Here is a 15,376-nt window from a genome sequence, read left to right on the forward strand (position 1 = left end):
GAGTGTACCTGTCTAAACCGTGAGCCTTATGTTATGCTCCTAATAAGAATCTAAGTTCACCTTCCCAAAGAAAAAAAGTCACCTCAAATCACCTCACAGAAGCCTCGGAGAAGGACCGTGTATGCCACTGATGCAAGCTGTCATTGTTTTTCCTCTGTAATGTAGAAATTTGTAGAAATTCCTCACTGGCTACCTATTGCCCAGCACAGACACCAAGTCTGGGCTGCAAACCTACGTTCTCATATAAAAAAAACTAAGGAGAAATGGGGACAACTTCTAGAGAAGGTTGTGTATGTAGTAGGAAGAACTGAGAATGGGTTGGGATATCTCCGAGAAGGACAGATGATTTTGCCTTTTTTTTGCAGTAATGTCATTCTTGCATGAGATGTCCCATTTTCTAAGGCCACCCTTTACAGGGATACCAAACTCTCAGAGTTGGAAGAGACTGAGCCAAAATCCTGCGGGTACTTTAGATTTTGAGAACAACTCACCAGCAAAATTGAGAGTGCCCTAAATGAACTGGAATTCCTCAAGTGGAGCAGAGTTGCCACGGCAGCTACCACGGTCTGTGTCGCAGGATGAGGCCAAGACAAAGGGAACAGCTAAACTAATCACAAGCAGCTAAATCTGCTTCAAAATCTCTTTCCTGAGTTACATCGAATGCTCTTTAGCCCCTGAATCTGGCCCTCATCTCTCCCAGCTGTGTTCCCACTCAGGACTTTATGCACTACTTCTCTGCTCTCGCCTTTGGTACAGCACTGAAAACCTATTTTGTTTTGGTGTTTTACTGCATCCTTAGACCTGTTTCTCTCTAAACCCCATCACTGTACTGGTCAATGATATGCCCTTCTCCCAGCAGGACCAGTGTTTCTGCCTGTAGAAACTAAGATCTCTATAAGAACCGCATCACCCTGTCCTTCAAGGCACTTGCATGAATCGGTGAAGTCAGGCCTTCTCTCCCCACTTTTGTTTTTTAATTATGTGTGGCCACTGCATGCAATTATGGCAACAATGTCCCTATGTCAAACCTGTATTTTTACAGAACATAGCAGAGAATGAGATCGGGTATCAAAATAATGCAAATGTCTTGCAGGCAGCATGAAGGTTTGTCAATATTGGTTTTGGACAGCGTATCTCATCTCTAACTGTGAACCATCTCTTTTTATCATTCAGAAAAGACCTTGATCACAGCTCCCATGAGAAATTCAGACAGGGTGAATGTCCCAAAAAAAGCATAGCCTGTAAATTGATAAGAATGAAAAGAGAAATGGCATTTCCAAGAACATAACCTCCCAGCTACCTCACAGCTTGCTAGACCCTTAAGCCTAACCCCTCCCCACAAACAGTTGAGAGCTGCTTGAAAAAGAGCCAATAAGGCAGCCAAAAAGCAAGATGTTCTTGCTTGGGAAAACATATTCTGGTGTTTAGGGTTGGAGTCTTGCTACCTTCTAATGGACCCCTTTTATGGCCTCAGCTGTTGACTTCACTGCTAGAGTAGACAGACAAGGATGAACAGGAATAACAGAGAAGTCCTAGCAACAGGAGGACAGAATATCAAGTCTATCCTGCAGTTATAATGCCTTCTCCATTTGAAAAGGCCAAGGCAGACATAAGAAACCAAAGCAGTGAGGTCATCTCCCAACACCCCTGGAGTCAAACCCTGTGGGTCGTTTCCTTCACGCACTGCATGACACTTGCACATTGATTTATTTAAAACAAATGTAAAAACTTCTCTTTTTCAGTGAGGACAGTTAAGAACAATAAACAATTAACGAGTTCTTCCACGAGCAATGGAATTAATGAGCCTGGTTTCCTACAGATATATTTCGGATGACCCCTTCAGCTGCCAGTCTTCTCAATGACTTCTGTCTGTTAGGGCAACAGGCAGCATAGGCTGGGGCTGAGTCAGCTACATCTGTCCAACTGACAAGTTGGCTGCTACCTCTTAGAACAGGGCTGGGAAATCCTTCAGTGAGGACACTCAGTAAGGACTCTGTCCTCACAGTAATTTTCAAGAAATATAGAAGAACATACTATTTCTGAGACTCCTATCACTCTTACAAGAACTTGCCAACAAGTTCAAAATTTGTGGGAAAAAGAGCAAGGACTCAATGATAGGTAACGTGACTGGAGATGCCTCAACTGACCAGAAAACAAGTTTATTATTACATTTCAAGGCAGCATACGCCTCTGAAAGCATCAATGCAAAAGCTGGAGATTTGATAAAAAACTGCAGGCCTATCTTAAGACTACGTGGTAACTTTCTTAATCCATGTCTATTTAGAGAGATGAATTCACATCTCCTGTTTAAGAAAGAAAATACATACTCAGTATGTTTAATATCTATGAATACTGCTTAAGGTGCCTCTGTGAAATGAAGAGAGATCAAAAATAGGTAGCTCTGGTGACAAGAAAGCTGTCCTTCCCTCCTTGAACTTACTCCTCATTGTCTTTAGGGGAAATCTCAACTAAAGGCAAATTCTAGGAAGTGTCCTGAAGACCGACATTGCTTGGAAATTTCGCTGCCACGTTGTAGTTTCTCTTCATTCTCTCGAAGCTGTGCTCCCCATCATGTAACCAAGCTTAACATAATATTAAAAATTAAACATCAGAGACATTCACTTACAAGCAGTTATTCCAGCAAACATCTCAGCAAATCTAGGATCTCTCTCTTGGGAGAAGATAGCATCAGGCTTTTCCACAGACTTTCCACCCTCATGAACATTAGCTGGTATACTTGGAACAGGCACCTGTTGTGATACACAGAGGAAGGTAATTCCCTCCATCATATTTGACGAAAAGGAATTCAGGGACAATCACAATGTATTTTTAATTTTGCTAAAATCTGCCATTGCTTTACATTTTAAAAGATCAGAGGCACAAAAATAAAAACTTGAGAAATTGCACCTGGGATAAGTCATAGGATGACAGCCCATCTCTTTGATGTACTTCAAGTTCTGCTTGCTGCTGCTGAAGTTGTCTGCAAAGGAGACAAAATTACAAAAACCAATTAAGATACAAAAAGGAACAGCCATGGTCTCCTATTTTATACTCTAAGCGAAACATCTCTCAAATAATTTATTAAATCCTTTCCTGTGAGATTCATCTGTTTTTAAAGCTTTCTAATTGAGAAAGCTTGCACCACAGGAATGTAACGGTCACATGAAGAGTTTTGCTGTAATAGCACAGAAATGTAGGTGGGTAAGTAATAGGGGATGGAATATAACCTCCTTATAAAGGATTTAAGAATTCACTACTAAGACACCAAGAATGTCTTCCTCCTGTTAACAATTAATATACCAGACCCCTCCACTGATCCTACTGAAGTAAACAAGAAAACTCCAGTAACGTTAACGCAAAATTATGCCAGTCAATAAGAAAATATGATCAAGCTCTGTCTGAAGCACGTCAGACCAAATGGAACAACCTGTTGAGCTTGAAAGAACTGCATATAAATCCTTCGCTGTAATAAAACCTATTTAACATGCTTTGATTCTACTCTCCTCAGGATCCAAGTCCAGATTCTATTAAATTTTTGAAAGCTTTTAAGGCAGTGAATGTCCAGAAATAAATTGCTTGTGCTACTATATAAAATCAAGACATTACATAAAATCAATTTGTGTTGACAAATGCTACAGAAGACACAACTCTCCTTTTCATGCTAATCAGAACTGAACAAAAAATATCCGTTGTTTAAATGAGATAAAAATCACTGGAAGTAATAGCCTTAATCCAATTATATGAATTTAGGAAAAATTAAATGTGCAGCAGCAATAGAAAAATAGTTCAAAAGAAACTGTCAGATCTAATGAACGTTAGGGACCATATACCAGAATGAAGAACTTTAGTGTTGAAAACTCTGCAGATCCTTGAAATGCTGATTTGTGTTTAGTGTCAGGCACTGTTACTTAACTATGACAATTAGCCAGTATCAACAGATAAAAGCATTGGAAGTCATGAGAATTAACTGACAGGTGACCTGTAGGGACAGCATGCAAGTGGTAGGAGGTCAGGCATATCCACCTTCTACATGTGCAAATATTGCCTATTTATAAAAATGTCCAGATCTTTTACATAGTTGTAATGTATCTAGCACAGTGATCTTATGAATCCATTCTTCACTTGCTTTTTTTAATTCTGAAAGGACACAAATTCAAAGCTCCTAATTTAAAAAAAAAAAAAAAAAATCAGAGACTGTTAAATATTAATTGCTGCTATTGGAAATTTTGAAGTTACTGTAACAAAACAACTTCTACACAAAAAGCCACTGTGCAGTACATTTTATTAGAAATAAAACCCAATCCTTCTGAAATGAAAGGCAAAAGTGCTACTGATGCATTAAAACCAGAATTTTACCATTAAAATGTGAACTTGTGCTTTCTTGTTTGGACTTACACCATCCCCACGTTGGGTCATTAGGAACCTCACTTGTCTGAGCATAGGTTTGTGTGGTTCTTTGCAGACAGACAAACCCAGCTTTGTCCCAACACCGAGCTGGAACGGCAGAGCACGAGAGCCACATGATCCTGGCAGCACAGCGCTGGGTTTGAGCTGTGCCCAGGCTGTAGCCTGATCAAGCAACAGCCCTGAACAGCACGGCCACAGCATCACCTTCACTTCACAACTTCGTGTTGAAAGCAGCTTGCAGCCGACAGGCCGGGTGATACGCAGGCAGAACAACTTGAGATTTCCCTGTAAAAAGGAAAGGCTCTGCCGTGGCCCTTGTCTGAAGAAGCATCACTGCCATGGAGAAGGCAGAGTCCCTTGCTATGGCATGGGCCAATACCACGAAGGGCACTGAACCAGTCTCTAGGGTGAAGCTGGGAGCTTGCTGGCATTGCAACATCTCAGGAAAGACTGTCTGTGTAATGACAAAAACACTCAGCAGCTGCAAAATTATCTAAACATTTTGCACATTCCATTAACAGTTGCTCTCTGTCGCTTGGTCACAATTAGCAAGATTACTTCTGGCCTGAGGATGCGCAGACCTCTGTAAGGCTCTTTGCTCAGTTAGCAAAGATGATATAAACACCCCCAAATTATGCAAAAGCTCAGAGATTAGGGTAAGATTGGAGTTGGACTGACAAGGAAGCAAGCTTAATACTTGCAAATGATACTTGACAGTGGTCACAGTTTCTGTATGCTTCTCACCTCTTTCTGAAGGAAAAATCACCTAACGGACAGGAATTACACACCACGTGGGTTTTCCCCCAGAGGCACTATAATGTGTCAAGCGGTAATAGATGAGACTTTGCAAAACAGCAAGATCATGGATTTGAAACTCTGGAAAATTAGCATACATTTTTGGCCACAGGTTTGAATTTTAGATTTTTATCCAAATCTTCTTTTAAATTTTGAACTAGATAGATTCAAATGTCTAGGGACTGAGAGACAAAGTTGCAGACAAAGTCCAATGACAAATTAGGCACAAACTGATGGGAATGTGAGGGACCACTCAATGAAGTAAGTAACAGATTTTTCCATCCCTTGATGCTTTTCCAGAAGACACTTTGCCCAGACACCAGTTTCTAGGCTCCATGGCAAACTGGACAAAAATCTGTGACCTGCAACAAACAGAAGATCGGAGTAGATGGCCAAAAGCCTTCTACTAGCCTTATGGTATAAGAACACATAATACACAGAATCACTTTTGTGCTATGGGTAACATGCAAAAAACCTCAGTCCTCCAGGTCATTAGAGCGCCACGGATTTTCCACATTATTTTAGCCAACAGAAAATTCCTAAAAATTACCTCTGGAATGCATAGAAATTCTTTGTTCGCAAGCATAAAATGCATACTTTTCCAACAGAACCATAGGAGGTAATTTAATCATGGCAAATCTATGGGGAAGTTTTTCTAAATACCACCCCGTGGACAATAAACACCCATTAAATCCTGTTGTTAACGTGAAAGCTAATTACACTGTTTCATTTGTTTTTATTACCAACGACTTGGTGCGTGTGTCAATAAACAGCACATTAGGTCTCTTCTGTTCCGTAGAAAGTATGTTTTCTTGATTCAGCCATATACATACAAATGAGCCAAACAAAACAGCATACTTACTAGTTATTTGTTTTGTAGGCACTTCTAACTTAGTGCTCCTTCGCCCTTCTCTATCTTTCATCTCTAATACTCGTTAAGCTGCACTACAATATAAATACCACATTGTGTTAACAGCACTGAACTTTGGGAACAAACTCCCAAATCCATTTCCTATAAAAACCAAATACTTAAGTGTATCTTCACTGAACTCTGTGCAAGCTATGCTGCACTTAATTAAGACTGAAATGTAAAGCCAGGTTAGCATCTTCTGTTGTTTGCTGCTACTATATAAATAGTTCAAATGATGCTTGAAACCTGAAAGAAACTGTGCCGCAATTCATGGACCAGCCGACCAGGGAGAGCCGAGCGCTGCCGTCGTGGTTGCTTCAGACCTTGCCATCTAATCAGCCCTTTTGACTGAACAGTCAACACATGCAGGTCCCTCCAGTCACCCAATTGCTGGATCGTTTTTGTAAAGATAATACAAAACAAGAGCATATTATCAGTTTGGGCAAAACTCAAACTGTCTTCTGACTTTGAAACCGAAACCCAAACGATCCTTGGTTTCAATTTCAGTTTCACAGCTTCAAGGAGTAAATGAAAGAGAGATTTCCTGGTTCTACAGGATACCCAACACAGCAAGTAAGATATCGTCTGGGTCAACAGAGGACTCCGCTTGTACTGCAAGAACTCCTGGCTCACCCTCAGGTTTGGTATGAAACTGGGAAAGCCGTTGGCTTGAACAAGGAATGGTTCAGTGAATCTGAAGGTTTTGATAGTTAATTCAAATTACTTCAGTAAATGTATTTGGAGGAAAAGGGAAGATTCTGTGAAAGTTCCTTTGACATTGGAGAGTATATCAGCCAAATTAATCTCTCTCTGTAAACACTGAAGTCACCTGTTCCTTTTCCAGGCATCAGAGTAACCAGAAAAGGATTTGAACTTTAAAATTAACAGTCTACTGTTAAACAACACTACTGTATCCCTACCAAGCTATTGTTATTTAATAAAGACACACGTGCTTCCTGTGTCTGGTTTGGACAAAAAGAGAGTAATAAAAGCCTTGGGGCTGCCGTTGTAAAGTCCTCTTTCAGAAACTCTCAAAATCTCCCTCTTTTAGCCTAGAGTTTCAAAGTCACCCCTGTGAAAGGGTCTGTCTTACGCTGGCCTTGAGGGATCAGATAGCCCACAGATGGCACGGGGATCATGAGAAAGTAAGTCTTTAGCACCACTACCATAGACGGGAATTTTATCAGAATAGTTGATCTCTTTAGTATTTTGGCCCATGAGAATCCGAAACAGAAAGCATCTCTCCCACAAGCGTGGGCTGATTCATCCGAGAGGCTGCCTCCAGCAGCGACCTGTGCCAGCTCACCCCGAGACAAGAATGTTGAGACTCAGGACAACTGCAGGATTCATAAATGCACGCAGTGCAACATAGGACTTTGGGGCTTACAAAAATGAAACATCAAAATTTCCATAAAGGTCAGAAAAATATCTTTCTTCTATGTATACAAAGACTTTTATATAGTTTTATCTATCACCATGACAGATTATTTTATTCAAACCCTGCTCTATGTGTATGTTAAATAAACATTGATCACAATAATTATTTCTTTTTTGAAATCAAACAGTCCCAGCTACACAGGAAGATGTGGTCAAACGGGGGAAGTCTTCTTTTCGGCCGAACCCAGCACAAATGCTGAACGTTAAATGCTTCATTTCTCCAGGAAGTTTCTCTTGGATGACTACACCCAAATGAAACTGAGAGCAGTTTTCTTTTCTTTTTTTGCAAGGAACTAAGTGAACATTTGAACCTACTGTTTCGTTATCCTTCCGCACCAAAAGCAAGTTTGGAAAGTTGACTGTTTGAAGCTCCAAAGGAGTGAGTACCTTCTTAAAAAAAAAAAAAAAAAAAAAAAAGAAAAAAAAAAAAAAAACAAAACAAACCAAATCAGCAAAAAAAAAAAAAAAAATTAATCCCTTCACAACTGGAACCTCCGCTGCCCTCTACAGTCTTTTGGGAAAATGCTATTGACTGATCAATGCACAATGAGAGCTATTCTGTTAACAGACAGACACACAGATGTACATACTGTGGCTTTAAACTATCCTAAGTTAAAAACTGATTCAAACCTAGAACTTTTGGCTACATTGTCTTTACAATTTCATCATGAATTTTTAACTGCCTCAAACCTGTATTTTATGGAGCTGGCTAGGTTATCACAGCAACAGACAAATCAAAACCTGTCTCTGTGCAAAACTGCCTACAACTGCGCAGTGGAAGGCACCCCTGCTTGGTCTCCACGTGAAGCACTTTGCAGGACTCAGAGCATCTGATACTTCCACTGACACGTAAAGATGGCCACATACACTGGCGTCGGTGCCGAACATCTAGCCCCAGCAGGAGCTGAATGAGGAGGTGGAAATCAACAGTCACCATGACGTACAACTCTGCAACCTAGGAAATCAGAAGTCAAAACATGACCCCAAATGTGCAAAAAAAAAAAAAAAAAAAAAAAAAATTCCAGAAACAGGCAGGAGCAGCAGTACATTACAGTAAGACCTCTTTGGAAATCTGTCTGAGAAGTGGGAGAGAACAGGGGGAAAACCAGAAAACAGTTTGAATAATGAATTCTTTCTACTATTCAAAAGCAGATGTATAATGGGTTGTATCTTGCCATAAGACTAGAACATTTTCTACATGACAGGAAAGAGGGAACATCCTCTGTCAAAGTAGCAGCAGGCAACTTCCATATTAGGTCAACATTTCTGGGTTGCTATTCAAACCTAGCAAGAGAGATATAACAAGAGCCAGAAGCTGGCACAGTCCTATTCATCACAGCAAGTGCTGCGATGCCAAGCTGAACAGTATAGGGGAGGCTCGGAAAAAAACATTCCCAGAGTCAACACAACATAAGTCAACAGCCCCCACTTTTGATCTGTGGACTCTTGGGAACAAAGCACAGTTAAGCCAGCCTGGGACAGATTTCAGAAGTCGCTTTTTATTTTGCAGGCCTGTTTCTGCATATACAAATTATTTGGAAAAGAAATATGGGACAGCAGAAATGTGGAAATATCTATTTTGATGCACAGTGCAGACAGGGAGATATTTAGCTGTCTGATTTCAAGACACATTTGCTTGTTTTCAATGAACTTAACTATTCAGTTGTTTAAGCCCAACTTTTTGGGTATGCAGAAAAAACTGAGCAAAACAATTGTGATGCTGGGTTTCAAGTGAGTGAAAGCACAGCCCTTCTAGTCCAGGTATCTGTCATGTCCAAAGGAGCAAGTCAAGGAACACTCAGAGACACTTACTAGCTTTCTAAGTTCAAATGCCAAAGCCCCAGGGGTTTGGTTTTGCAAGTGGAGCTCTCAGCATGCATCTCCACTAGTAGACTGCTCATTCAGCATTTCCATTATACAATCTAACAGGTTGAGATCTTAAAACCAATAATTTCCTCTGAGCTAAAAACTTGGCAAAAGAAATCTTTGGTCAGACCAGAAGCAGATTTTGTTTTAGAAATAGATAAAGTTTATATTGGAAAGAAGAAATATTTATAAAAAACCCACACACTATAAAGCAATGGCTTTATCAACGCCAGATTAGCTTCTGTAGTTACTGGCTCAGAACTCAGGAGGCTCCAAAAGCATCTCCACTCAGTTACACAGTGACAAACCTCCACTATACTCCTAGGATGACCTTCTCCTAAGAGGTCCAATGACAGATTTTTGAAAATATTAATTCAAAGACAGAATGATTTAATTTCCCTCGTAAGATAAGGGGTTGGATCTGTCCCCATACTTGGGGATATTCCACCAGATCTTAATTGAGTTTCGGGAACCCTTCCCACTCAAGCCTACTAGGAAATAATTTTGTCCACTTTCACAGGCTGTAAAAGTAGACACAGCTCAAGGAGAAGACGCCCAGGACTACGGAATGGCATGATCATAATGAACACAATTTTTTCTTTGGCTTAGGAATCAGGCTAACCTTCCTCCTGTATCAGGACAGCTGGTCTGCTGCTGGAAGCTCTGTGCTAGTTTAAGGCAGCCTGAACTGCGATCAATGGGCTTGTCTAATGACATAAGAGATAAGTGATGTTTCTCCCCCAGTGCAGCCAGGCCCTGGAAGCATCACAAGATAATGACACAGAGAAACAGATATGCTGTGAGATCTCATGACGCAGAAAAACCCTGTTACAGACTGTATTGTTACAGAGAAACAAATGTAGCTAGAAACAGGCTACAGCAAAAAGCAATGCTTAAATTCTTTCAAAAAAATTCTTTCAAAGCATCTGGAAAGGCACATACTTTACATTAGTGTTGGTGCAGATGATGTATTCAATCTCATCGGAATAAGGATTCTGAAACGTGAAGCTGCTGGTTCTGATCAGCATCCATTCCCGGTTTTTGGTACGAAAACGATACATCACAGATAGGACTTGACCTTTCAGTTTCACAACCTGCAAAACCATTTGGAAACATTAATAAAAGGAGATTGCTACCTGCTGTGCAAACGTATAGTAAACAGCAGTAACTGCTGTGTTTTAAACTTGAATTACAGAAAGCTATGAACACAGCACGGAGATTCTTAATTTGAAGAGAATCAGCAAAATCTGATTCATGTTTGCAGCTATTGCCAGAAACCCTCACGCTTTGCTGTATAAAATGCCATTTTACAGCCTACATGTAAGAAACACACAGATTCAGGACAACCAACAGGTTGTGCTGTTATCCCAACAGGGAAGTTTTAAGAAAGCTTTAACGTGGAACACTTATCGAGAGATTGAAAGAAACCAAACTGAGGATCTTTTAAATGTTTATATGTAAACCATAAACTAAACATTGCAGCTGAAACAAAAGCCCACAAGAAAAAACATTTTGAGGTTGACTATCTGCTTTTCTGCTTGGATACCCAGCTATACAATTCATATACGTGATATACCAAATCACACACCAGCATCAAAATTTAGGATAATACTTAAGAAAGTAGTCTTTTTTTAGGAACCATACGTGGTTGTTTTGGGCTTTTTTCCCAAACACATTATAAGACCATCTACGATGGCAAAGTGCTAACAAGAAACACTTGCTTCTGCCTTTCAAAACAAGAGAGAGTGAGCCAGCCTTTGAATGGAGAGAATACCAAAATAAGCCACTGTCCATTTTAATAGTATTAATGAAAAAAGAGAGCAAATTCTTTGCTTGGACAACCTATTTGTTTATAACTAAGAATTCAGATGTCTGGCAATACTTAGTTCAAATTCTGTCTTTGGTAGCTGAAGTTTTGTTGAAGCCAACAGTTGGGCATCAAGTGAGAAGTAAGAAGCAGCCAGCTAAAGAAGTACGCTCAAAACAATACTTGCACACTGGCACTATAACTGCATTTTATGTGTTATCCAACAATCTTGGTTTAAGTCAGAAGAAAACTTACATGGTTTCAAGTCATTCAGCTGGCACTTACCTGGGCTATCTGTGTTTATTTTTTATGGCTTTTCCACCAAGCTATCTGAGGGGTGCCTCAGGGAAGGAAAGGGAAGGTCTACTGCAAATAAATGCCACATTTCATTGTGGATTCTTAAACCTTATCCACTGGAATTTATTTTTTATTAGCTATCTGCAGCCCGTATTCTCTAAAAGTAGAAAACCCAGTATTTACCTTCTGTCTTTATTGACAAGCAATTGGATCAGGAAAAATGACCCAATGCTGTTTTTTCCGAAGGTCTGCATTTCAAATTGACCAATTGGATACAGGATTAAATGGAAAGAATGCAAATAGAAGACACAAAAAACTTTAGCAATACCCGGGAAAGTTCAAAATAATACTGAGGTAAATGCGTTTTGGTTTTTTTTTAAATGCTTTTGTAGTTTGAGTTCAGTGAGTGACATTCTTTTATCAGCAATTTTCTACTACCACACCCAGGGTAAAAAACACAGAGCTGTGTAAAAGTGTCCAATCTGAATAGCATCCTACTGGATATCAAAAAGCTGTATTCTGGCTCCTTTGATACTAAACTCTATTTGTTGATCTTGGCCTTGGGTCTATCTTATTCTGGCCTGATTTTCCCATCCTGATGAATGAATTTATCTTCCCAAGGAAGTAAAGCTTTGAGATGGATACTGGCAATTGACCAAAACCTGCAAACCCCTCCCTCCCTCCTCTGTTATGCACCAACCTGGTTCTGATACTGTCAGCAAATTAGAAATGTCAAGTTTTCAGAGGGTTTTAGAAAAAAAGAGAGTTTATTGGAAATCACAGTTACCTTTTTAATGAAAATGTTTCTAAGGCCCAACTAACAATAATAAAACAAACTGCAGTGATCTATTGTCCTGAAGACTAAATTACGCAAACACTGATTCTGTAATAATATATAAAGCATAGAGATTGCTGGTGGGAAAATCCTGAACCGTCTTAAAACAGTGCACACAAACAAGATAGCACAGAAAATTTCAAAGCTAATGTTTAACCTTTACTTTCTTACATTCTTTGGAAATAAAAACCACCTGGTGCATAGCTTAACTGTTTACTTCAGTCTTTTATTGCATGATTGAAATAACAGCCCCAATCACACTGCTACTGTACTGAACAAAAATATACCGAAAAAGGAATTGCTTACTAAAGAAACAGCACAATATTTTCATAGATTGGACACAGGTCGAGTGAACAGGAACTTTCACTTCTAATCTGCATTTTTTCTTGCTGTCTTTTTGTATGACCTTAAGCAAATCATGTAGGTCCTCATCCAGCAAATCATTTATGCACATGCCTAACAGTGAGTAGTGACAGTGAAGTCCCCAGCAATTGAGTTCAGGGATACACCAGCAGCCTCCCACGGCCTGATCTCACTCTCAGTGAACACAGTGAGGACTGAGTCATTAACTTGAATGTTAGTTAGTCAGCCCTTCTGAGCCCCAGGCAATCACTTCAGAGACGGACGTTTGATGTGTTGTTATCCAGCAGCTCTCTGTCATTTTGTCTTGGATAAACCAGTGAAATCAACCATTTGGGCATTAGTGAAAAACACCATATGCATTCTTGCTGCTCTTCTTGTGCCACTGATGCGATCAGGCACAAGTTCATAGAATCATAGAATAGTTTGGGTTGGAAGGGACCTTAAAGGTCATCTAGTCCAACCCCCCTGCTGTGGGCAGGGACATCTTCAACTAGATCAGGTTGCTCAGAGCCCCGTCCAACCGGACCTTGAATGTTTCCATTCAGGGAGCTGAAGCAGCTGAAAGCTAGTCCCGCGCAAAATGGGATTAGTCCCTTAGCTAGCCTACCTGGCAAGTCCATCTGTGCTAGTATCAGGACAGTAGGAAGAGTAGGGAGGAGGTCAGAGGAGAGAAGAAGTGGGAGCAGGACCTGACTCCTGGTGACAGCTAACCATGGGGTAGGGTCAGCTGCAGTATCACACCCCCAACCAAGGTGGGGCAGAAGATGACTGGGTGTGGTGACCTATTTCAAGCATCTAACTCTCACAGGCTCCAGCCTGTGAATCAGCACCTTGAATTTAAAAGGACTTTAGCTGCTGTTTGAACTCTGTCCATTCAAGGGACACTGAAGTGGATGCAGAGTGCTCACACAGTCTTTTCTGCTAGCTCAGCAGTGGGGTTGGTAGTCTCCGCTTGAGGCGGGGGGGAGTGGCGAGAAATAGCTCAAGAGTACTGATGTCTTATGTTATCTCAAGACACTTCCGTAGAGACCATAACCTCAATCTCCACTATCTCAGACACTTCCGTAGAGACCATAACCTCAATCTCACAATCTATTCTATGGACATAGAACAGCATTTAGTTGTTTTCCCCAGAGAGGCTTTTCAAGCTCCATTTCTGCATGCCATGCCTGAATAAATAGTTGGCTATAGAAATTATTCTAGAAGGCACTTCATATCCACATTTCACAGCTGAAAATACATCTCAGCATCCAATGCAAGATGGATCAACAAAACTTGGTTGAGCTATAGGCTGTTGTCAGAAAATCTGGAACCACTTAGATCATCTGAACCCAGTAATCGGTTAAACATACCACACTGTGCTTTCTAGTGCAGTAGGGAAGGCGCTGAAAAGACCAGCAACAAGCAGAAGGCTTGGGGAAAGCAATCCTGCTGTATGTCCCAGATCAATTTGAAACAATAATCTCTACAACGGAATAAATGCCTTTGATATAGTTGATGTAAACGTGGCCCACTGTAAAAATGAAGCCAGATCAGTAACTCTTTCCATATGTTGCATACCTTTTGTTACTTCTGTCTGCATTTCAATTCCTAATAGGGAGAAGGGCCAAATTCTCTATTGATTTAAGGTGGTGTAACTCCAGTAAAGTATGAAGCATGTCATCTATGCCAGCAGAGAATTTAGGTCATAAACAACCCAGCATTACAGAGGAGTGTAACTGCTTTCAAAACAACAGCCCACCTTGGAAGGTAAATACTTTCGGTTACCACTTAACATAGTGGGATCTACACAGGCACCTCCAAAACAACTCTAACTGCAGCGAACACTCATTTATTTTTTTGTAAAAAGAAAAAAAAATGTATAACTAGGTGACTTATTTCTGAAAACACAGCAAACAGATGCTGCAGTTTAAACTACCATTTATGCAGCTTAACTGATTAATAACTGATCAACAGATTGTTTCGTATCTTGCTACTCCTTCTGCATAACAGAAAAATACCTTGAAATGAAAAATAAAAGCTACTTTTCTGAACAAAATAGAAACAAAAATAATAAATAAATGGCAGAAGAAAAGGAGCAGGACACAGCACCTGTTGGAAACTCTCCCTCAAATGGCTTTGATCTTCAGGATGGCAGAATTCTAAAATATCTTTCCCCAGAAGATCCTAGAATAAAACACAAAGCTGTGTAAAAAACCCAAACCACAACACAAATCCATGTGCAGATCTGCAAGTAATCCTTGCAGACACTACATCTAACACCCTTAATGGGACTACTCAGTTAATCGGGGATGAATCATACAAACAAGGTTTGTAGGCATCATGTCCCAAATTATATTTGTACTGTTGCATAGATACATGTATTTACAAACAAATTTTAAGTGATTTTTTTTAATACCTGTGAAATGGTCTTGAAAAGACTGACATCCTCTATTACAGCTCATTTTATAGCACTGATTTTTGTAAAAACAGTTATTACAAAGCTACCTAAAATCAAAACAAATGGCAAAAACAAATGAGCAAGAAATTATTTCTGCCTCTAAATTGCAACTGCTGAGAGTCATCCAAGGGAGAGCTGTGGTAATCAGGAGTTCATTTACTACTCTACTCAGTTCTGTGACTAGCCTCCTATTCAGAGGAGCAGATGTAAGCCTGAAGG

The 15,376-nt window shown here is 40.1% G+C and overlaps 1 protein-coding gene across 1 annotated transcript in view; it reads right to left on the reverse strand.

Moving 5' to 3' along the window:
- Window positions 1-2,626: 2,626 nt before the first annotated feature.
- Window positions 2,627-15,376, reverse strand: part of ARNT2 (aryl-hydrocarbon receptor nuclear translocator 2) — a gene marked incomplete at its 3' end in the record, with an annotated part of 62,109 nt that continues 49,359 nt past the window's right edge. The window contains exons 11-14 of the mRNA XM_009575885.1: window positions 14,809-14,883; window positions 10,358-10,509; window positions 2,908-2,980; window positions 2,627-2,750 (exon numbers count right to left, since the gene is read on the reverse strand). Of these exons, the coding sequence (XP_009574180.1) occupies window positions 2,627-2,750; window positions 2,908-2,980; window positions 10,358-10,509; window positions 14,809-14,883 (424 nt within the window). The remainder of the gene's footprint in view (window positions 2,751-2,907; window positions 2,981-10,357; window positions 10,510-14,808; window positions 14,884-15,376) is intronic.

The sequence above is a fragment of the Fulmarus glacialis genome, unplaced genomic scaffold (genome assembly GCF_000690835.1).
Source record: "Fulmarus glacialis isolate BGI_N327 unplaced genomic scaffold, ASM69083v1 scaffold34264, whole genome shotgun sequence".
NCBI lineage: Eukaryota > Metazoa > Chordata > Aves > Procellariiformes > Procellariidae > Fulmarus > Fulmarus glacialis.